The sequence below is a fragment of the Podarcis erhardii genome, assembly GCF_964252035.2.
Source record: "Podarcis erhardii genome assembly, chromosome: 7".
Taxonomy (NCBI): domain Eukaryota; kingdom Metazoa; phylum Chordata; class Lepidosauria; order Squamata; family Lacertidae; genus Podarcis; species Podarcis erhardii.
In genome coordinates this window covers 369,954-393,538 of record NC_138511.1, presented here as the reverse complement: position 1 = coordinate 393,538, position 23,585 = coordinate 369,954, and the positions used below count along the sequence as shown (strand labels likewise).

General features: G+C 43.7%; 1 protein-coding gene across 3 annotated transcripts in view; it reads left to right on the top strand.

The window, feature by feature from the left end:
• Window positions 1-1,790: 1,790 nt before the first annotated feature.
• The window catches only part of LOC309346391 (uncharacterized protein), a 131,037-nt gene continuing 109,242 nt past the window's right edge, over window positions 1,791-23,585 (top strand). Inside the window, exons 1-4 of one of the 3 annotated variants that reach the window (XM_081870097.1) lie at window positions 1,791-1,918; window positions 3,044-3,163; window positions 4,894-4,989; window positions 5,755-5,859. In XM_081870097.1, coding sequence (XP_081726223.1) covers window positions 1,829-1,918; window positions 3,044-3,163; window positions 4,894-4,989; window positions 5,755-5,859 — 411 coding nt within the window. In that variant the 5' untranslated portion in view covers window positions 1,791-1,828. Of the gene's footprint in view, window positions 1,919-3,043; window positions 3,164-4,893; window positions 5,449-5,754; window positions 6,047-23,585 lie in introns of those variants that run through there. The other 2 variants (XM_081870096.1, XM_081870095.1) reach the window with 2 other exon arrangements.

Genomic DNA, 23,585 nt, shown 5'->3' with positions numbered 1-23,585 from the left:
CCCATTCATTTCGACAGGCCTACTTGAAGCAAAGCATAGTTGAGTGTCGCTCTCTGTGTTCACCTCCATATATTTGTCAATTAAGCGAATTATTACAAAGGCATGTGAGGAGAATCAGAACTTACAGGGTTAAACAGTTCTGTGTGACGTCTCACATTCTGAGGCGTGGTTATGTTCACATACGGGAATCTTTCTTTGTGTGTGAGTTTCCTTTCATTTTTGGCTGAGAGGCGAAAGGATGTCTGCTCTTTCGCCGGGCTGATTTATGATGTTTTTCTACTCATTAAAAGACTGTTGGAGTTTAGCAAGAAGCCTGCATTCAGTCTGATTTATTATCCACACACAAGGCAACAGTTTCTGCCGCTGCAAAACTCTGCTAAGGACTATGCTAAGAGAGCTAAGGGAGCTCAAGTTTTCTATCGGCACAGACGTCCATCGGCGCAGCAGAAGTGTACTGGGCGCCATCTTATCTCACAAGGCATAGTAACTGCGTGCGGATCTAACAGTTCCATAACCTGAGGGGGCCTTGGGGTCATGTGCCCCCGACTCTCCAATTCTCCAACCCAGCTGGAAGGAGATCAGATCCTTTTCCTTCCACTTTCAGTTAACTTCCCTCAAGCTTCCCTCAAGGGAGCAGGAGCCGATGAGTCCAAGGCTCATTCACACAATAATAAACCATAGTTTATCACAGAGGTAACCAAAATGGTGCCCTTCAGATGCTACAGACTGCAACTCCCATCCCTCCTGACCTCTGGCCATGCTGGCTGAGGCTGATGGGAGCTAGAGGCCAACCTATGTTGATGCCCTCTGGTTTATTGTTACATCTGAACGCAGCCCTGAACTCTCTTGTGCTCTGCCATCCAAGAGAAATGAAACCCAGGAGTGTGGTACCTCTGGATTTTTGCTGTGAGTTGGTAAATGACCAAGGAAATTTCCCAACCCTCACTATGGAGAAGATGAGCAGATCCACCTGGTTCATTTTAATTTTTAAAAAGCAGCTCCCATGGAAAAGAGCACCAGTGGTCAGTCTACCCTACACTGTCCTGCACTTTCTCCCTGGTTGACTGACCGAACCCAAAGAGAACACCTTCATGGTTCCTCATCATCCTGGGGGAAAAGTGACCAGTGGGGTGTCACAGGGTTCTGTCCTGGCCCGTTGTTGTTCCACTTTTTTAAAAATAAAAGACTTGGATGAAGGAATTGAGGGGATGCTCATCAAATTTGCAGATGACACCAAACTGGGAAGGGTAGCCAATGCCACAGAAGACAGAATCGGGATTCAAGATAACCTTAACAGATTGGAGAACTGGGCCCAAACTAACAAAATGAAATTCAATAGGGTCAAATGTCAGGCTCTATATTTAGGCAGGAAGAACCCGATGCACATATATAGGGTGGGGGAGCCCTGGCTTGCCAGCAGTTTGAGTTTCCTGGAGGAAAAAAAATACAAAATTTGTAAGTCTGCACAACAAGTTGTTGTTGCTTAGTCGTTTAGTCGTGTCCGACTCTTCGTGACCCCCTGGACCAGAGCACGCCAGGCACTCCTGTCTTCCACTGCCTCCCGCAGCTTGGTCAAACTCATGCTGGTAGCTTCAAGAACGCTGTCCAGCCATCTCGTCCTCTGTTGTCCCCTTCTCCTTGTGCCCTCCACCTTTCGCACAACAACTTACTGACTACTAATATTTTCCCAGCTGCTAAAAGGTCCCAACTAAATGGTGATTTGTCTCCAATTGCACTTAAGGTTCCCAAACTCACTTTCCCCATCCTTTCCCTCCAGAATACCAGCGAGACGAATGCCAGTATCACCGTCATCCTTTGCTGTGGTCAAATGGCATCCGGGGCACGGCAGGATGACCTCCCCCTTTTTATAGACCTCATCACAGAGGAGCTCCTCTTCCAATTCCAGAACAGCAGGAAGGTATGGCTCTGATTATCACACGGACTCCTGTTGTTTGTTCTCTCAGCTATACCATACTTTTCCGTGTATAAGACGAGGGTTTTTTTTATTATTATTAAAAAATGATGTTTAAAAATGAGGGTCATCTTATACACAGAGAGTGCATTGGGGGGACGTGGGTTTGGTTGCCGCTGCAAGCCGGAGATAGTCAACAGCTATTGTGTGCGTTATTGGTGGCTGCAGCAAGGGGTGGTGTTGATTGGCTGTCGCTGCGGAAATTGGGAAGGCGATTGGCGGTTTCTGCCGGCGAGGGACAGACAATAGGTGGGTTTTGCGACATGTGTGAGTGGCAGCATAGGTTCAGCGGGTGAGCAATTTTTGGAATCCCCTCCCCCAAATAGCTGAACAACTGTGGGTAATCCTACCCCCGAAAAGCTCAGCAACTCTGGGCAATCCTTCCCCCATTTTCTTAATTTGGAGTCCCCCAAAATAGGGGGTGTCTTATACTCGAAAAAATATGGTATATTCTGCCTTTCTCCTGTCATACGTCTCCAGGAGGTGTGCAACCATTTCCCCCGTGGTCACCATCCAGGCACTGAGCAGACCTCCTGAGCTCCATCAAGGTCCTTGCACCACATGCCTTCAGACTGTGCCCTAGGGCAGGGTTTTTGGCTTCATCCACCGAAGGGTTGTAGACTGGGGTGTATACTGGCTCCACACTTAGGACCAGATGGGGCATTACAGTGGTACCTTGGTTCTCAAACTTAATCCATTCTGAAACCAAAGCGTTCCAAACCAAGGCATGCTTTCCCATAGAAAGTAATGCAAAATGGATTAATCTGTTCCAGACTTTTTTTAAAGAAACCCTAAAACAGCAATTTAACATGAATTTAACTATCTAACAAGACCACTTCTGGGTTAGGGTTAATTTTTGGATTGGTATCTGAAGAAGTGTGCATGCACACGAAAGCTCATACCTAGAACTAACTTAGTTGGTCTTTAAGGTGCTACTGGAAGGAATTTTTTGTTTTTGGATTGGGTTAGTGTTAGGGTAAGGATTAGAATTAGGATTAGGGTCAGTGTGGCTTTATGTTTCCTTGTGATTTTGATTCAAACTCAATTTTATAAAATCCCTTCTCCTTTCAGAATGAGGCTTTGAAGAAGAGCTTTATGAAGGCAGCAACTCTAACAACCAAGGCGCTTGTGCAATCGAATGTGGGATATGTCACCTTCCCCCACAAAGACGAGCTCACCTTCTGCATCACAGTGAGTAAAAAGAAAAAGAAAAAAAGAGGGGGAATCTCCTGGGGTTTCTTTTCAGAGCGTTTTTTCTTAAAAATAGCTGTGTAGGTCTAGCTCTGGGTTGCATGTTCTGATCATCTGGCCCCAAACCATTTCTGGGTGGTCACGTTCTGCTCCAACTCAAGTTTCCAAACCCACTTGAAAGGCAGCCCTACATTGTGGCAACCTCAGTAGGATGTCACCAGTGCCTAAGTAAAAGAGGCTAGGTTCTCCCAGGAGGAGAGGGCTGTCAATGGCTCCCAGCCATGATTGCTATGTTCTACCTCCACAGAGGAAGGAAGCAATGTTTCTGAATATAGTTGCTGGAAGCCACAGGCGGGGAGAGGGCTCTTGGGCTCATGGTCTGCTCCCTGGTTTCTCACAGACGTCTGGTTGGCCACTGTGAGAATGCTGTGAGGATGCTGGACTAGATGGGCCCTTGGCCTGGTCCAGAAGGCTGATCTTATGCTGTTCTTATGCGGTAGAGCTCTGCCCAGGAGAAAAAGGGATCTTATTCCCAGATCCAGGAAGCCCACTCTCCTCCCCTAGGAGGACCCACTTGCCAATTGCAAAGAAGTTGTCAAGTGGGCTGGATAGAGAGCACAACTCAGGGCTTGGTGTGGTGGTGGCAGGGATGGCGCCTCCAGTTCCCTGACATGCTGTGTGCTTCCCCACCACAGGAGGTCATCAAAGAGGAGCCAATGGCATCACTCACCATCTTACAGCCCGCAATGGAAACGATAATTCGCATGACGTAAGTACGGCCAGACACAGTACATATTTCTTCACCAGGTTTATGGACTGCTGGGTGCTGATCCTTTCCTCTCCCCTTCTTTCTCTTTTCAGTGCCTTGAGACCACGCATGGACCCCCTGCTCCGGTCTCAGCTGCTACAAAAAACCACCAGGAAGGTCTTCCAATTGCCATCATTGCAGGTTACGAAGGTCAAAGCCGGGAGCTCCGTGCCGGCAACACAGAGCCAGGTGACTGGACCTTCTGCTTCTGGAGGAAAATGGGGTTGCCAGGTTAAAGGATTTGAGGGCAAAGAGTCTGAGCCGTGTAAGCTGCCAAGAATGCTGCCCGAGACACTTGACCCATCACAATGATGTAACAGCCAGAGACTTGGGGTGTATATTTTTGATTTTAATCCTGTTTCCATATTTATTGCATTTCACCTTTGGCTAGAATGCATCCACGAATGATTCCTGCATGCCTGCATTTTGTGACTCTCATGCCTCCCTCCTACGCTGCATTTAATTTTATTTGTTTGCTTGTTTGTTTATATGCTGCCCATCTGACTGGGTTACTCTAGCCACTCTGGGCGGCTTCCAACAAATTAAAACACAGCCAGACATCAAATATTTAAAACTTCCCTATGCAGGGCTGCCTTCAGATGTCTTCAGATGGAAGTATAATGATGTATCTCTCTGACATCTGATAGGAGGGTGTTCCACGGGGTGGGCCCCACCACCAAGAAGGCCCTCTGCCTTGGAACACCCCAAGGAAGTTGAGCCCAGTGTGGAGTCCTGTATCTTTATATCGCATGACCTGTAACCTTATATACATCAAGAAACGTTTGATGTTTATGACTCTTTGTGTGCCTTGCTTGAACCCCTGCATAAGCTTTGTTACGAATTTGGACTAGAAGGCTCCAGAGCATATGGGATTTCCATGGGGGTCTTCAGCTTCTAACTGCTTTTGCTTCTCTCCTTCCAGGACTGTTATCACGAAACTATCGACATCTGGCTCAACATGCTCACCAGCTTGCTGTCGGAGGCCCCCTCTCTGGAGACGCTGCAGAAGATATTAGTGGTAAGGGAGTCCCCAAGGTGTCAGAGCAGGGGGAAGCAGCAGCTCCCATGCCGGAGGACAGACCCTCTTGAAATGATTGCACGGGGGGCATCTGTGGCCAACTCGCTGGTTGTGGGTGCTGATGGTCAAGTGGGCCTCTGTTCTGCTAGCAATGCTTGTGCAAGGCACACAAGATATGTCCTCTGCTGATGGCCTGTGGGGAAGGGCCGTGGCTCGGGGCAGAGCATCTGTCTTGCATGCCCAAGGTCCCCGGTTCAGTCCTCAGCACTCCAGGTGGGGCTGTGAAAAGGCTCTCTGTCTGAAAGGCCAAAGGGCCAACTGCCAGTCCTCATTACCTGTGGATCAATGGCTGGGCTTGGTCTAAGGATGCTTCCTGCATTCCATTGCTATGGCTGTGGTGAGGTGTATGTTGTATTGTTGTAATTATCACACACACAAACACACCAATGACAGATTGCAGGGCAGTTCACAACATAAAAATACAAAATCAGAACAGAAAATGCATGATAAAGCAAAAGCAACCCAAGAGCCAATTAATATCTAATTCTACTAAGCTGCCTCGAGTCCCTGTCTGGGAAAAAGGTGGGCTATTATTATTATTATTATTATTAATAATAATAATAATAATAAACAAATTGCAGCAAACTTTCTCCTTTACAAAACAACCCCCTTTTGCAATTTGTCCCCTCTATGAAGCTTTGTGAATTTGCAAACCTGGATTAAGGGTTGTCCTTCCATGTGATGACGATGATTTCTCTCCCGCAGCACACAAATGGCTGGATTGACTCCACAAAAATCAGTGAGAGGCAAAGAGCAGTCAAGACCACCAACGTACTCCTGAAATATGTCTCCGAGCATTTGGACTTTGATGTGAGTGACCAAGGCTTAACGCTGCAATTTCAAATCGTATTGCGTTGGAAAGTTCAGGTGTGAACTAGATGAAAGCTGTATGGCATGGCCATTCCAGGGGAAGGTGCCAGCCAGTGCTATTTTTCTAGAAAAAGAGGTGCCAGGACTCACCATGAACTCACCACCCTTGTTCTCTTATAATGGCAATAGTGCCCACCTGAGAGGTGCCAGTGTTAGCTTTTTGCAGTATAGTAGCACTGCAGAGAGCTTGCTGGGGAGACAATGCATAAAAAGGGACTCAAAAATAACTTAAACAAGATTTTAATAACAAAAACAAAAACTCCTTATACACTAAATACACCAACAACAAACCAGACCCAACCACCAACCCATCCCCCAGGGTAATGGGAAAGCTAGGTGCTGCTCCTTATATACTACACCCAAATGCTGACACAGCTTAATCAATACAACTCAGCACCTGCTATGTTTCACAGCTGTAAAGCTGGGTCTCGTTATTTTGCTCTGGCCCCTTAAAGACATACACAACTGAGACCTGGGAGAGGAGACGGTGGAAGAAGATTGGAAGAAATTTAAGATTTACCTACAAAAATATTGTAAATTGTATGAATGTTAAGAAGGATGCTAGAGTATAAACAACTTGGCACCATTGAGTTCAAGGAAGGGAATTATGAAGATAAGATAAATTTAAGAAATGATAAAAATTTTGGAATATGTTGGTTATATCTAAACTTTTTAAGATTCGAATAAAATGATAGTTAAAATTAGAGGTATAACATTGAAAATTAGTTATGAAGACTAAAAACAAGGGGACAAATTTGCTGAATAAAATTATAACTAAGAACGCAGGAGCGGGAGATGTGAGGGAGTCCAAAGCAGTGAAAAGATCTATGTTAAGAGATGTGATATTGTATTGTTTTATTGGAATTGTGATTTACAAAAAATTGTTAATAAAAAATATTTTTTTAAAAAAAAAGACATACACAACTGGTGGAACAATGATGAACCTTTACATTTAAAGAAACCATTCAACATTTCCCCTGCGGTTCATCATTGTGGAACAAAAACATAAAGCATATTTTGTACATGTCTTTCATGTGTAACCTTTGGAAGTGCTTTAGTAAAAATGTCTGCAATTTGATTGTCACCTGGAACATATTGAAATACAATCATTTCATCAGCAATTAGTTTCTTTACAAACTGTAAACGTAACCTTAAGACTCTAGTGTGCTGCGTATTGGTCTCTGAAAACAGGATAGCGAGTCCACTCTGGGAATCAAGGTAAACTCTTACTAGTAGTGTTACTTTCATCTGTAGGTCTGCAAATACTTGCAGATACCATTCCACATCACAAGTGGCCTGAACGCATGCACATAATTCACTCTCTGTTGTGGAGAGACAAATAATGGTTTGTGTCTGGGACTTCCATTCAAATGGACAACCTTTATAACAAAACACCATACCAGACACACCCCTGCAATTATTTTGTTCCACTGCATGAGATGCATCGCAGAAAATTTCAAAACCTTTGTCAATACATGATGTAAACTGCAACCTATAATGTTTGGTATGTTTAAAGTACATTAAAACTCTCTTAAGAGCAGAGAAACATTGCGTAGTGGGCTTTTCCACAAATTTTGCCAGAAAGTGAAAAGCATAAGTTATATCTGGTCTTGAGATTCTTTGAATGAAATTTAGCTTGCCTATAGCAGAACGATACAAAGTTTTGTTAGGAAATGGCTTATCTTCACCTGTAAAGGTGAAACCACATACCATAGGCGTTTCCTTCCCATTTGCATTTTCTTAAACCCATTTTGAATCAATAAGTCTCATTTCTGGGGTTTGTGGTACAAGAGACCAGGTGTTATGCTCTTTTAAAGAAGCTATCTCAGAGTTGATAGCTTTATACCAATTTACTTGGTGCTTAGGTAAATTCTGAACATCATCGTAGCTTTTTGGCTCAAAAACCGCCTTATTGGCATACACAGTATTTAAAAGTTCATCTGCAAAACGTTGTGGCTTCTGTCTCTTTCTATCTGAACGTCTCAGTCCGGAAGGAGAGTCAGACTCCTCAGACTTAATGGGACTAAGTAAACTACTAGTTTCAGGTTGTAAATCATCATTGTCAGACTGAAGAGGTGCCTGTAGGCTAAGATCACGGTCAGAAAACTCAAGAGAATCTAACCTCCCCTCGGGTGCCTGTGACTTTAAATCATCAAACAAATTATCAGATTCAACAGGCTTTTTGTCTTGTTCCATTAATTCAGAAGCACCATTTCCTGCTGCTGCTGCTGCTGCTGCTGCTTCCTCTTCTTCCTCAGTATCATTTATACCGTTAGTATCTTGGAAAACAGCAACGCCATTCCAATTTACAGTTTGTATCATGCTTCTGGTAATATGAAATTTGCCAGTTGCTGGTATGTAAATTCTGTACGCCCCCTTCTGGTAGCCCATTAATTTTCTCAGAACACTACACTCACCCAATTTCTGCTTAGCGGGATAATGCATAATTACATCTGAATCCCAAATGCGTAGGTATTTCAGATTAGGGCATTTTTTAAACAGCTTCTCATAGGGGGTGACATCTAAACCAGAATGATAACTGCAATTTCTAACGTAACAAAAGGCATTGAGCGCTTCAGCCCAAAAGACTTTGGGCAGATTAGCATCGTACAGATAAGTTTTAACCCCTGCCTGCAGGTCATGCTGCACAACTTCAACAAGCCCATTTTGCCAGGGACTTCAGGGGCAAGATAACTCGTGAGTAGGCCCCTGTGCCTCAGAAGAAAATTCCCCGCCCCGGTCAGAAAACAGATACTTAATTTGTTTGTTAAAATGCATTTTTTACCCAGTTGCAAAAAGCTCTGTATTTCTCAAATGCTTGGGACTTCTCAGCTATTGCATAAGTCCAACAATATCTACTATACTGGTCTATCAGGGTAAGCCAGTACTTAGAACCTCCTAATGATGGTGGGAGTGGCCCAACTAAATCACAATGTACATGCTCAAATGGCTCAGTTATTTTCCTATCTGAGCACCTACCCTTGCGTGCAACCTTAATCTTATTCTTGCAACAGGATAGACATTGCATAAAGAATTTACATGGTTTTAAGTTTAGGCCATTAACAATATTCTTTGTCTTAATTACATCAGCAAAATTCAGGTGTCCCAGAATTCTGTGTGCTTCATGGACACACCCGGAATGTGGCCTTACACTCCTCAACCCCTGGCTTGACTGTGCTGCTCTGCAATTTATAGGCGATTGGGAGTAGGTGTGAAAATACAGTCTATATAATCAGAGTCCCGGGCATACAATAGACATTTGTTCCCATTGAAAAACTCACACATTGACTTTAAGAAACGCACAGTTATGCCTTGACGAGCAAAACTTCTTACTGACAATAAATTGTCCACTGACGGGCAGTAAATGCAGTTCGCTATCGTAATGTTTAAAGAGTCAAGTTTAATAGTACCCCTGCCAAGCGACTGCAAGACTTGTGAATTGGCTAAATGTACATTACCAATTTCCTCTTCGAAAGAAATAAACAAGCTTCGATTGTTGCAAATGTGCTGAGATGCTCCTGAGTCCACAATAAAAAACTTCCACTTGGCACCTTTAATTCTTTTACGATCTGTAGTCCGAGCATGAAAAGCTCGCGGCTCGTTTCTGTCTTTACGGTACAATGTCGGCTGCTGGGCTGATGACTGTGACTGACGAACAGAAACAGACTTGGGAGTACTTTGCTTTCTTTTGGATCTGCAGTCCTTTGCAAAATGTCCCTGCTTATTGCAGAACCAACAACGCTTTGCAGCTTTAAATGCAGTCGTATCAACACAAGTTTGCATATGGCGTTCCTCATTGTTTCTGGAAATAGGAGTGCTTATGGCACAAGCCTCCCTTCTATCCAACTCGCCCATTAATCGTGCCGTTATTTTTTTTAAATAATTTTTTATTAAGATTTTAAAGGTTACAAAAAAATAAGAAAAAATACAGTCAAAAAAGAAAATAAGAATAAAAAAATACATATATCAAAATACAGAAAAAAGAAAGATAAAAAACAAAGGTAAAAAGAAAAAAAAGTAAAAAAGCAAATCAAACCTTTAACTCGCTTAGTTGCAATCACTTATTTCCTTGACTTCCTCGTGCCTCCCATTTTTGTATTCTAATTCTGTTAGATATTCTAGCAAATCCTTCCAACCTTGTTTTTATCCTAATAGTTTATCTTAACATACTATACTTCCCCTCTTTATATTTTAATTCATATAAATATTTCAACACATCCTTGATCTTAATTTTATCCTCATATCTTATCTTAATATACTGTAATTTTCCATTCTTTCCTTCACCAAGTTATCATCCACTTTAACTTTGTTTAATCTTATTTCCCATTAAAACTTATATATCTGTACTTATTCTTAAGACATTTCCCCTAAGGTCAAAGAAAAAATTCAATTCCGCGATTTTCCCATCTCTCATTTAAAAAAAAACAAATTTATATTATATATACTTTAGATTCCCAATTTTCTTTCACCAAATCCCCTCCCCGGTTTCAGCCCCTCAATAGTTCCATTAATCTCAGAAAACCATCAGCCCGGAGATCTTAAATCCGAGGCTCCTAAGTCTGTCCCCTCTGCCAGTCTTTTTGATAGTCTTTAATGTTGAAAATCAGATCTTGGGGAAGCCCCAACCCAACAGTCATCATATTACTTCCTGCCAAACTTCCATAGTTAAAAGTAGGGCCTATAAAGTATTCCAAATCTTGTTTCACACTCTTTTCAAATCCAAAGGCCCCCAAAGCTCCAATCTTCCAATCTCCACCTGGCTCGGATTTATATTCCAAAGGTCATTTGATCTCCACATAGGGTGATCTCTCCATCTTTCATCTTCCAGGCCAAACCAGGCTTCCATCTCCAAATATTTACTTCTCCTAGTTGTCATCATGTAGGGCCTCAAGTAGTAATCCACTATTGGCCTCTGTAGGGTTACGGCTCCCCCTTTCCTCACTTTGCTCACAACAAGATTCTCCTTTTCAAATTTTTCAATTTGTTCAGTTGAAAGAGGTTCCTGTGCTTGGTTCTTGTCCACTTCTTTGCCAAAACCTACTTTTGTTTCCAAGATTACCACGTTAGTAGCCATAACATTTATCTGGTCTTGCAGCTTTCCCAAGAGATAAAATGTCCTGTTCAGTTCACACTCGATTTCCTTCCTAACAGCCATACTTAAATAGTCCAAGGTCAAAAACTAGTTTCTCAAGGCTTTTATCTTTAGCTGCATCCTTACGACAATAACCCAAAGCTCTCTCTAGAGGGATTCAAATTCTTTTTCACTCCTTCCAGCACAGACCCAAAGGTCCCATACATTGAATTATAACAGTTCCTTTCTTCCTTTTAAACATAAAGTTGTAACAAAAACAGGCAGTAGAAACAAAGTCCTTCTTTTGTATCCTAACAGCTAACTTGACAGCTGTCAAATCACTGTCAACGGGCTCACACAGACCACTCCCGGGTCTGGGGATGTGGCACTTCAATTTCACGGATTTTAACCTTCTCCTGCAGGTTCCCCTGCTTTCAAAAAAGATATTGATGATAGTTTCAATCAATGGAATTTAGGTCCTTTACACAAAACTCTCCACGACCTTAGTTAACTGGTTCTTTGCTTCAGTTTATTTACAGAAAGGGGAGGCGGACTTCCTGTTTGGACCTTCCCTGATCGGTACCAATTATTTTTTTTAAAAAAAAAAAAAACTTTAAATACTTTAGAATTCCAATTTCCGTTCTACTCACGGGTTGTTGTTTAAAATCCATTTGTCCACAAGAAAAAGTCAGCGCGCTCTGGCAACGGCTACGCGGCTTCACTCCGTAAAAATAGCGGTCGATTCAAAACACCGCGCTGCTCACCCCACGTCACTTCGGAACCCCCGAAAAGGGGTTTCCCTGTGGGTAGGGGAGCGCTCCTGGTGTCAACCGAATCCCACGTTCCCAGGCTTCATCCACCTGGGATTTCTAAAGGGTCTCCGCCTTCGCCGCGGCGGTACGACCCGAATTCCACGGAGCGGGTTCCTCTCAGTCAGAGGAATGCTGCCATTGTCGATGGCGCTAACCCGGAAGTCCGCTAATCATGCCGTTACCCCTTCCACGGTTAATTGTGCTGGTGGAACGGCAGATATCTGGCTAGCTACACCATCAAAGTCCTCATTAAGGGAAGAAAGAATGATAAAAACATACTGAATATAAGGTATCTCCATGTCCCTTCGAATTAATTCGCAGTGTATTGCCTCCAGACGTCTCAAGTGTGCTGCCAAATCACTACCAGGCTGCAACTTGGTCTGGTACAGCTGCTTGAAAAACGTCAATGCAGACACTGACTCTTTTCTAATATGCACTGCTGCAAGACTGTCCCACATTTCTTTGGCAGTTTTCTTATTTCTTATATAGACTACTTGCTGGTCACTGACTGCCAAATTAATTATTGCCCTGGCTTTTGCATCTCCTTTCGACCAAGCATTAGTTACAGGGTCAGGAGGGTCATCAGTTACATAGGTCCATACTTCTCTAGAGGTCAAAAGCGCCTCCACCCGAAAAGACCATAAACTATAGTTCTCATCTGTTAGCTGTGGGAACACCAGAGCCTTCTCAGCTTCTGGAACCCGGTCAACCATTCTGGAACTCTTCCAGACCCACAGAAACTACACTAGCAGGAGAAGGAGTTTTCAAAGCTTTCTCAGAGTCCAAAATAAGGCAGTCATCCACTCAGCAGCTGGGCCCATAACCAAAGATGTTAGCTATTTGCAGTATAGTAGCACTGCAGAGAGCTTGCTGGGGAGACCATGCATTAAAAAAGGACTCAAAAATAACTTAAACAAGGTTTTAATAACAAAAACAAAAACACTAAATACATCAACAACAAACCAGACCCAACCACCAACCAATCCCCCAGGGTAATGGGAGAGCTAGGTGCTGCTCCTTATATACTACACCCAAATGCTGACACAGCCATTCAACATTCAACCATTCAACATTCAACCATTCAACAGCCAGAACTGAGTTCCAGTGAGTTCTGGCTGGGGAAAAAGCCCTGGGGCAAGCCTAGGGTGGGCCACCTAAGCACAGCTCTCTTGCCCTGTGCCCCTCTGCCACCTTTGCCGACTGAGAGCCAGTGTGGTGTAGTGGTTAAGAGTGGTAGTCTCCTAATCTGGGGAACCGGGTTCACGTCTCCGCTCCTCCACATGCAGCTGCTGGGTGACCTTGGGCCAGTCACACTTCTTTGAAGTCTCTCAGCCCCAGTCACCTCACAGAGTGTTTGTTGTGGGGGAGGAAGGGAAAGGAGAATGTTAGCCGCTTTGAGACTCCTTAAAGGGAGAGAAAGGTGGGATATCAAATCCAAACTCTTGGGGACTTTCGGGTTAGCGCCATCGGTAATGGCGGAATCCTTCTGACTAGGAGGATCTGCTTCGAGGAAATCGGGTCTGTACCGCTATGGCGAAGTGGAGACCCTTCAAAAGTCACAGGCGGGAGAAGCCTGTGAGCGTGGGATTCAGCGGGCACCTTTTGGGCCCCCCCAATTCGCAGGGAATACCGATTACGGTTCCAGAGCGAAGCAGGGTGAGCGGCGCGGTGCTGTGAATCAACTGCTTTTTCCTTGGAGCGAAGCCGCACAGCCGTTACCGGAGAGCGCTGACTTCTTCCTGTGACAATTCGACCTCAAAAGCAACTACCCGTGAATAGGAAAAATTGGAAGTATAAAAGGACGAAAAAGACTTAATTTGGCACCGATGCGGGGAGGTTTAAACAGGAAGTCCGCCTTCCGCTTTTGTAAATAGATCAAAGCAAAGAGACTACAAGCTAAAGTTTTGGAAATCCGACTGGAAAGGATTAATTTCCTAACACAAAAAGTATCAAACCCCCCCCCCCCAGGAAGCAGGGGAAGGAGGGGGGAGTTTTGGACTATATATACCTGCAAGAGAGAGGGAAAGAAGTTAAAATCCACCGCTCAAAACTTGGGAACGGGCTGCCAATAGACAAAGACTGTTGTGCTTTGAACTGCGTATTAACTGTGAATAGACGACTTGCTGACAGATAGCTCAGCAAGAGAGATACATTGTGGTTAGTTGTCCTCTTCTGCTCTTAAAAAGGAGGGAAAGTAACTGGAAAGTAACAAAAAATTGGAAGTGTTTATTTTTTTATTTGAGTTTAAAAGGTGTCATTTTGGACTATTGCAACTGTTTCCACCTAGAGGAAGTTTCTGAAATCGATACTAGGGGAATTTTCCACTTGCAAAGAGAAACTGTGTAGCTGGGATTGACCTTGGCTCTTCTATTGTTTAAGTGTTATGGCACATGGGAAAGAAAAAGTAGACTCGTCATTCCCAGACAAAACAACAAGGTCTGGGAAGATTTGGCAGTGAAGACCATCAGCCGTTGGTCTCCCTACCCCATCTGCGACTGTACCAACACAATCTAAGCCTAGTGGAATGTCATCAGAAGATGTTTTAGCGATTGCACTGGCCAAGATTAATGAATCTTTGGAGCAACTTAATAAGAGGGTCGAAGAGACAAATAAGACGGTTGAAGAGACAAAGATGACAGTGGACGAGGCAAAAGTGAAGGTAGACGCAGCAACCACTAAAATTGACTTAAATACAGAAAGCTTAAATAGCTTGGGACAAAAGGTGAACACTAATACAGAATCTATTCAGAAATTGTTGCAGGAATCTACTTTGATCCGACAGACTGCAGATGAAGCTAAGGAAAAAGCTGCTGCTGTGGAATTTAAGATAACACAATTGGAAACAGAGAAAGTCCCAGATCTACAGAGGCAAATTGAGGACCATAAATTGACACTTTCTATGATTGAACTTAAGGAAAAACAGACGAATTTAAGGATTAGAGCTGTACCTGAATTAGAGAAGGGCAGTTTGATAGAATTTGCAGAGTTCTGGAAGTTGGATTTGAAACAAGAAGAATTCAAAATCGTGAGGGCCTTCAGACTTGGAAGAGGAGGAAACAAGAATAAAATAAGGGACTGTCTGATTACTCTCCGATCTAAAGAAGAGAGAGATAAAATTTTGGGTCTGCACTTTCAGAATTCTTTGACAATTCTGCAGTCAAGAGTGGAAATCTTTAAAGATATACCGAAACATCTGTAATGGTTATAAGGGGTTACTTGTGCGTAAGTTGCCGTCACTTTTGGCTAGATTGCCTGGCTAACCATGCTTTTGGCTGAAAGCCCTCACTCCGTGGCCGTTCAGTCGCTTGCAGAATCCGTCAGTGGGCATTTCTTGAACCTCTTCCAGCATAAGAGCTGTTTGACGCCAAGTCTCCGCCTATCTCCCTGCGTGGGACTCTTCTGTGCAAGGAAGGAGTGGGCAGAGGCGTGCCCGTGCTCTCTCCACTGGTCTCAGATGAAGGGTCCCGGAGACCTCTCTCTGAATCCTCCATCTCCCTCCCTTCTCTACTGGTGTTACGTTGAATTCCTTCCCTCCTGCTGGTCCCCTCTCCTGCATCGCTTTGGAGCCCAGCCTCCACCTCACGCTCCAATGTCAGGTCCCTGACAACATCTTTTGGATCCTAGGTCCAACTTTGGAGATTTGGTTGCCCTGTTGAGAAGGAACAAAATCATCTTCAGGTGGGAATTTCCCCAAGGCCTATTCTTTAGCTTTAAAGGAAGAAAGATAAAGATAAGATCAGTGGAGGAAAAAGATAAGTTTTGGGGAAACCATGGAGAAGATCTGCAGAAAGAACTTGGAAAAGAGCCAGGAGTTTTGGACAGAAGTTCACCAAAAAGAGGGAAATCAACACCACTGACAGAAATAGATAAAGTACTAAGTGCTGTTGGAGGATAAGCAGAGTAACTACATCATGGCACTGCAAGTATTAAGCTGGAATGTGAATGGACTCAACTCCCCGGAAAAAAGGCGAGAGTCTTTCATTTATTAAAAAAAGAACAATTGGATTTGATTTGTCTACAAGAAACACATGTGATAAGGCTACACAGGAAGATATTGAGCAATAAAAGATTGGGACATGAATTTATTTCATCAGACAAAGTTAAGAAAAGAGGAGTAATACTTTATGCAAAATGAAATTGATGAATCAGGAAATAGAATGGAAGATCAAACAGATGAGACCGAAGACATTTGAATCGGCAAATAAATGTGGGAAACTGCTGGCTTGGCAAATGAAAAAAAGACAAAAACTTAATACTATTACTAATTTGGAAGTGGAGGGAAAGAATATACAGAATCCAGTGGAGATCAGGAAGTGCTTTCAGAGGTATTTAAACATCTATATACACAGGAGACTCAGAAAGAAATGGACATTGATCGATTTTTGAAAATAAATGGATTACAAAAAATCTCTCAAGAAAATAAGCTAATGTTGAATTATAAAATAACAGAACAGGAGGTAGAAGGAGCCATTCAGAACATGCAATTGGGCAAAACCCCAGGGCTGGATGGTTTCACTTCAAGATATTATAGATCCTTGAAAGAATGGCTAGTACAGCCTTTAAAGGAAGTTTGCAATGAAATACTGGAAGGGAAAAAGGCACCAGAGTCGTGGAAGGAAGCTTATATTACACTTATACCGAAAACAGAGTCTGAGAAGACACAGCTTAAGAACTACCGCCCCATATCTTTGCTCAATGTGGATTACAAAATTTTTGCTGATATTATGGCTAAAAGACTAAAAAAAGGTACTAGTAGAAGAAATCCATAAAGATCAAGTGGGCTTTCTCCCGGGGAGACACTTGTCTGACAATACGAGGAATATAATTAACATTTTAGAAAAATTACAAGTGAATATTAACACCAAAGCAGTTTTGATATTTGTGGACGCGGAGAAAGCCTTTGACAATATTTCTTGGAGTTTCATGAAGAAAAATTTACAGGGAATGGGGGTAGGTCAAGGTTTTGAAAATGGTATAGGTGCAATCTATTCAGAACAAAAAGCTAAATTAATTGTAAACAATGTAGTCACAGAGGAGTTTAAGATTGAGAAAGGAACACAACAAGGTTGCCCAATCTCTCCATTGCTTTTTATATCGGTCCTGGAGGTTCTGCTTAATATGATTAGAAAGGACCAATTGATTAAAGGTATACAAGTCAGAGCTAAACAGTACAAATTGAAAGCATTTGCTGATGATTTGGTATTGACACTACAGGAGCCAGAATCTAGTACCAAAAGAGTATTGGAATTGATTCAAGAATTTGGTCATGTTAATAATAATAATAATAATAATAATAATAATAATAATAATAATTTATTATTTATACCCCGCCCATCTGGCTGGGCCTCCCCAGCCACTCCGGGCGGCTTCCATAAAAACCAAAAATACAGTAAAATATCACACGTTAAAAACTTCCCTGAACAGGGCTGCCTTAAGATGTCTTCTGAATGTCAGGTAGTTGTTTATCGCTTTGACATCTGCTGGAAGGGCGTTCCACAGGGCGGGGGCCACTACCGAGAAGGCCCTCTGCCTGGTTCCCTGTAGCTTTGCTTCTCGCAATGAGGGAACCGCCAGAAGGCCCTCGGCGCTGGACCTCAGCGTCCGGGCAGAATGATGGGGGTGGAGACGCTCCTTCAGGTATACTGGACCGAGGCCGTTTAGGGCTTTAAAGGTCAGCACCAACACTTTGAATTGTGCTTGGAAACATACTGGGAGCCAATGTAGGTCTTTCAAGACCGGTGTTATATGGTCTCGGCGGCCGCTCCCAGTCACCAGTCTAGCTGCCGCATTCTGGATTAGTTGTAGTTTCCGAGTCACCTTCAAAGGTAGCCCCACGTAGAGTGCATTGCAGTAGTCCAAGCGGGAGATAACCAGAGCATGCACCACTCTGGCGAGGCAGTCCGCAGGCAGATAGGGTCTCAGCCTGCATACCAGATGGAGCTGGTACACAGCTGCCCTGGACACAGATTTAACCTGTGCCTCCATGGACAGCTGTGAGTCCAAAATGACTCCCAGGCTGCGCACCTGGTCCTTCAGGGGCACAGTTACCCCATTCAGGACCAGGGAATCCTCCACACCTGCCCGCCTCCTGTCCCCCAAAAACAGTACTTCTGTCTTGTCAGGATTCAACCTCAATCTGTTAGCCGCCATCCATCCTCCAACCGCCTCCAGACACTCACACAGGACCTTCACCGCCCTCACTGGTTCTGATTTAAAAGAGAGGTAGAGCTGGGTATCATCCGCATACTGATGAACACCCAGCCCAAACCTCCTGATGATCTCTCCCAGCGGCTGCATGTAAATGTTGAAAAGCATGGGGGAGAGGACAGAACCCTGAGGCACCCCACAAGTGAGAGCCCAGGGGTCTGAACACTCATCCCCCACCACCACTTTCTGAACACGGCCCAGGAGGAAGGAGCGGAACCACTGTATGACAGTGCCCCCAGCTCCCAGCCCCTCAAGACGGTCCAGAAGGATGTTATGGTTGATGGTATCAAACGCCGCTGAGAGATCCAGCAGAACTAGGAAACAGCTCTCACCTTTGTCCCTAGCCCGCCGGAGATCATCAACCAGTGCGACCAAGGCAGTTTCAGTCCCATGATGAGGCCTGAATCCCGACTGGAAGGGATCCAAATGGTCCGCTTCTTCCAGGCGTGCCTGGAGTTGTTCGGCAACCGCTCGCAGGATTTAAGTTGAATAAGTTGAAAACTAAGGTTTTAGAGAAAAATCTAACAGTGATTGAGAGAGAGAAGTTTCAGAAGGAGACAGGATTAACATTGGTTAAGAAAGTGAAATACTTAGGGGTTAACATGACTGCTAAGAATGTGAATTTATTTAAAGATAATTATGAAAAATGTTGGACGGAAGTGAAAAAGGATCTAGAAATATGGACAAATTTGAAGTTATCATTGCTAGGCTGAATTGCTGCGATAAAAATGAATGTATTGCCAAGGATGGTGTTTTTGTTTCAAACACTGCAAATTTTGGACAAAATGGATTGTTTCAAGAAGTGGCAGAAAGATATCTCTAGATTTGTCTGGCAGGGCAAGAAATTTAAGATACTAACTGATGCTAAAGAAAGAGGTGGATTTGCCCTGCCAGACCTTAAGCTTTATTATGAATCAGCCGCATTTTGTTGGCTGAGAGAATGGCTGCTTCTTGAAAACATAGACATTTTAGACCTAGAAGGTTTTAATAATGTATTTGGGTGGCATGCATATCTGTGGTATGACAAGGTCAAAGCACATAAAGCGTTTAAAAACCATATTGTCAGGAAAGCACTGTTTAATGTCTGGATAAGATATAAGGATTTGCTTGAAAACAAAACTCCAAGGTGGTTGTCACCAATGGAAGCAAAGGCTCAGAAAAAGCTCAATATGGAGGCCAAGTGGCCGAAATATTGGGAAATTTTGGAACAAGAAGGGGACAGATTAAAACTGCAGAGTTTTGAAAAACTAAAAAACAAAGTACGAGACTGGCTTCATTATTACCAAATAATGGAGGCTTACAATTTGGATAAGAAAATTGGCTTTCTGGTGGAAAAATCAAAATTGGAAACAGAACTGTTAGATCCTAAAACTAAGAATTTGTCAAGAATGTATAACTTGCTGTTGAAATGGAATACTCAGGATGAAATGGTGAAATCTGCTATGATTAAATGGGCACAAGATGTTGGACATAACATTATGATGGCTGCCTGGGAACAGTTATGGACCACAGGCATGAAATTCACGGCATGTAATGCCCTAAGAGAAAACTTAATGAAAATGATTTACAGGTGGTACATGACACCAGTCAAGCTTGCAAAAATTTATCATTTGCCCGATAATAAATGTTGGAAATGTAAAGAGACTGAGGGTACATTTTTTCACCTTTGGTGGACATGCCCAAGGATTAAGACTTTCTGGGAGATGATCTATAATGAAATGAAAAGGTATTTAAGTATACCTTTCAGAAGAAACCAGAGGCCTGGACTTCCGGGTTAGCGCGAACGGCTAATGGCGGATTCCCTCCGAGCTCCGGAGGGAATCGGCTCTACTGAGGACGGGTCTTGCCGTGCCGGCGACACGGGGACCCTCAGAAACCGCAGGCGCGGAAGCCTGCGGACTTGGTGACTCGGTGGGCACCTTAAGCGCCCTCCCCGACCCACGAAGAGCCTTTTTAAAGGCTGCGGAGAGGGTACGGAGAGTGGCGTGGTGCTGAGAGTAGACCGCTACCTCAGTAGAGCGAAGCCGCAAGCCATGGCCGGAGAGCGCTGACTTTCTTCCCAAAATTTGGACTGGATAACAAAGGACCCGTGAGTAGTGGAATTTGGACTTTAAAATTTTTATCCTGTGAATTTGGTACGATCGGGGGATGTGTTAAAGGGAAGTCCGCACCCCCTCTACTTATAGACGTTTCAAAGCAAGGAACGGAGAATTAAGGCGGAATGAATACTGTTTTGATGATTTAAAAGTTTCTCACAAATTTGATAGAACAAGATTTTTGTGCTGGAGAGAAAGGGAATTTGGAACTTTGTGTGTATCCCCCCCAAAAAACCCGGGAGTGTCCTATTTGGGTGCCGGAGGAAGAAGTGAAAGGAGTTTGACAGCTGTCAAAGAAGCTGTCAAACGGGCGGACAAAGTAAAGAATTTTGCTATTTAACAACTCTTGGAATTAAAGCTGATACATTTGGACTGAGGCGATTGGAAACAAAGTATTGATAATAACAAAGTAACAGATTATTGGAAAAGGACTACTAAATAACTGAAAGCCCCCTAGGGGGAATTAGTGACATTACAATGGCTGCAGAGGGAAAATTACTGGCGGAGATAGAAAAAATGTTTTTTCTCGTGGGAATCCTGCAGGAGCAGAGTATGGCTCTGAGTAAAGTTTTTATGACCTTGAATCCTGAAACAAACAACTCTGCTGAATGCACAAAGGAGACGCATGATAAAATTTCTGCAGCTGAGCAGGAAGAGATGCCTTTGGAATTGACAGAGAAAAAAGAAGGAGTTCAGACACTACAAGTGGAAAATATCAACCAGGAATCTGCAGTGTTAGAGTATGAGCAAGAAGACCTCTGGATTACAGACCTGCGAAAGATGAGAAAGAAGAAGAGAGAAGCCCCTGGAGTACTTGGAATATTAAAACTAGAAAGAACAAAGCAACATGATTGGGACTTTTCTCTTGAGTATGGAAAACTAGATGGTCTTTCGCAGCAAACACTCTTCAACATTCTGGATGAAAGAAAATATGATGTGACTCTGACTGAACTCCTTCGGGGTCTTAGGACCATCAAAGAGGACTACCAATATAGCTGGCAGAGAGGGACTGACAGAGAATCAGACGCCTCGGACGTGAGGAATCCGGGCTAGAACTACTTTTTGCTTGTTTTCTGGACATTTGTCTAGGAAGGGACAGAAACCGGGGCAGGGGGGGGAGAGAATAGAACTATAAAATGTTATGTTTTGTTTTACTTGGTCAATGTGACCTATAATTAATATAATAAAGGGAAAATTTGTGAAGGGGAAGTTAGATCGACCTTAAAAAAAAAAAGAAATTAATGATTATAAGAGAATTGGATAGTTGAATATAGATAAACAAAAGAATTTAATCTTTAAAAGCAATGTGAATATCTTTAAGAGGTTAGGTAAGAACTTGCTGAATTAATTTTGGAATTGGGATGTAAGAGAAGGGGGTGGGGGGAAGTCAATGAAAGTGGGTAAAGAAATTTAGGGTATGTAATTGTATTTGTGTGTTTGTTTGTCTTTGTCTTTGTGTGTGTGTCTGTTGTTATAAAATGTAAAAACCCAATAAAAATTATTTAAAAAAAAAAAAACAGAAGAAACCAGAGGCCTTTCTCCTGGGCATGGTTGGCCAATTGGTGTCAAAGAAGGATAGAACTTTCTTTATGTATGCCACAACAGCAGCAAGAATACTCATTGCAAAATATTGGAAGACACAAGGTCTACCCACCTGGGAAGAATGGCAGATGAAGGTGATGGACTATATGGAACTGGCAGAAATGACTGGCAGAATCCGAGACCAAGGAGAAGAGTTGGTGGAAGAAGATTGGAAGAAATTTAAAGTTTATCTACAGAAACATTGTAAAATTAAGGAATGTTAGAAGGATGTTGGAATGAAGTTATGTGGTTTTAGCAGAAATGATATAAAGGTCTAAGTAAAAATGGATTGTTAATTGGTGAAAGAAGAGAATGTAAAATTATAGTATGTTAAGATAAATTATTAGGATAAAAACGAAGATGGAAAGGATTTGCTGAAATATCTAATTGAACTAGAATACAAAAAAGGGAGGTGTGAGGAAGTCAAGGAAATAAGTAAAGGAAAGAAAGTTATTGTCAGAGCTGCCCGAGGTCCCAGCTCACAAAGGACCAACGCCAGTTCGTTGTTATATACAAAAGTCTTTATTGAAGTTCAGTTTCGATTTCAAAGCCGCGGCGCGTAGCTCTACGTCTCAAACTCTAGACCGCTGAAGCTCCGTCTGAATCTCCTTCCCCCCGACACCAGTTTAAGACTCTAGCCTTGCTCCACCTCTTCCTTTGCTCTTTTCTCCTCTGGGCCCGCCTGTCCGCTGGGGTCTCGCCCTTTCTAGACTCTTCTGACGCTGAGTCCCCTGAGTCTTCCCCCTCCCTCCGGCGGGCTTTAGGACCTGGTTCCCAATCCGGGTTTCCTGCTGTTCCGCGCGCCTGTACATTCGAACTTGGCGCGCGCGCCCAGCCGGCAACCTTCCTCCTGACCGTTACACTGCTCCTGTCACTGCTTCCCCCTTCGGAGAGGCTAGCTGGACCTGACTTCCCCTCCGTTCCCTCACTCTGCGATAGAGGCGTGGCCAGCCCTGATTCATCTTCTCTCCCTGCTGGAGGAGAAGCTGGCCCTGATACATGGGACTCTTTCCCCAAACCACGCTCTGGTGGAGGAGCTGGTCCTGATCTCCCGCTGCTGCTTTGGGAGTCCCCGCTGGCCCCTTGCTTCTGGTGTGTCCCCCCTGGGACCCCCCTTGCACTGGCCATCGGCGCCCCCCTCTGGGAATCTTCTGATTCGCTGGAGAAGCTCATGGAATCTCTCGGGCCACTTTCATACTCCCCTACGCTGCCCTCCGATTCTTCCCCTTCGCTCTCCATTTCCTCTCTCCCCTGTGCCTCTGCTCCTGAGCCCCTGACAGTTATTGTGGTAGTGTAATGGTTAGGAGAAAGGTCACTGGGTTGGCGCGAGAAGCAAGTTCAAATGTACAGGAGCGCGGGACAGCAGAGAGTGAGGATTGGGAACCGGGTCCTAAAGCACGCCGGAGGCAGGGGGAGGAGCTAAGCGACTCAGCGTCGGAAGAGTCTAGAAAGGGCAATGCCCCAGCGGGCAGGAGGACCCAGAGGAGAAGAGTGCAGCGCAGGAGGTGGAGCAGTGCTAGGATCTTAAACTGGTGTGGAAGGGGCGGAGACTCAGACGGGACTTCGCCGATCTAGAGTCTAGACGTAGGGCTGCACGCCCTGGCTTTGAAATGGAAATTAAACTTCAATAAAGACTTTTGTACATAACATCAGCCTAGCGTTGGTCCTCTGTGAGCTGGGACCTAGAGGCAGCTCTGACAGTTATGTAAAGGTTTGATTTGTTTTTTTTAATTGTCTGGGTTTGTTTGTTTTTTTTTTTTTGTTTAAATTGATATTTGTTTATCTTTTTTTCCCTAACCTTTAAAATCTTAATAAAAATCCATTAAAAAATAAATAAATCAAATCCAAACTCTTCTTCTTCTTCTTCTGAAAGCATGCCAGGCGGTTTTCTCTTGCTGG